General features: G+C 21.8%; 1 protein-coding gene across 1 annotated transcript; it reads right to left on the minus strand.

Annotated features, from left to right (window-relative positions):
- Positions 1-122: 122 nt before the first annotated feature.
- On the minus strand, positions 123-501 carry PGSY75_1340000 (putative secreted ookinete protein; the record flags this gene model as incomplete). Its single annotated transcript, XM_018787443.1, has 1 exon — positions 123-501. A coding segment is annotated over one exon (379 nt), but the record flags the coding sequence as incomplete, so codon positions are not given.

The raw sequence follows: 501 nt of genomic DNA on the forward strand, positions 1-501 counted from the left end.
ATATATATATATATATATATATATATATGTGCATGTATTTGTTTGTTTTATTTTTTATTTTTTATTTTTTTTATTTTATTTTTATTTTATTTTTATTTATTTGTTAATCCATATTGCCCTTCTCAAAAATCATAACAATCATTTGTTTTTTCTATCCATAAATTCTCCATACTCTTAGGTGTCTCATATACCTCAGTTGTCGCTTCATATATTTTACCATCAAATATAACTCGATCTCCTTTAGAATATATATTATTCATATAATTTAATGCACCACATATATAATTATCATAACTACACGATCCTTTAAGTTTCCAATCAGTTATATTCACTGTAGGCATAGAATCCGTACTTACTATATTTTGAAAAACATATCCACTCAATTTTATTAGTTTTCCTTCTTCATCTATATATTCATGATTCAAATCCCAATCATCTATTAAATCACAATTATATAAATTAAGATTGTATACTTTTCTAGAATGTTTTATAATATTTTTT

The sequence above is a fragment of the Plasmodium gaboni genome, chromosome 13, assembly GCF_001602025.1.
Source record: "Plasmodium gaboni strain SY75 chromosome 13, whole genome shotgun sequence".
In the NCBI taxonomy this organism is placed as follows: Eukaryota; Apicomplexa; class Aconoidasida; order Haemosporida; family Plasmodiidae; genus Plasmodium; species Plasmodium gaboni.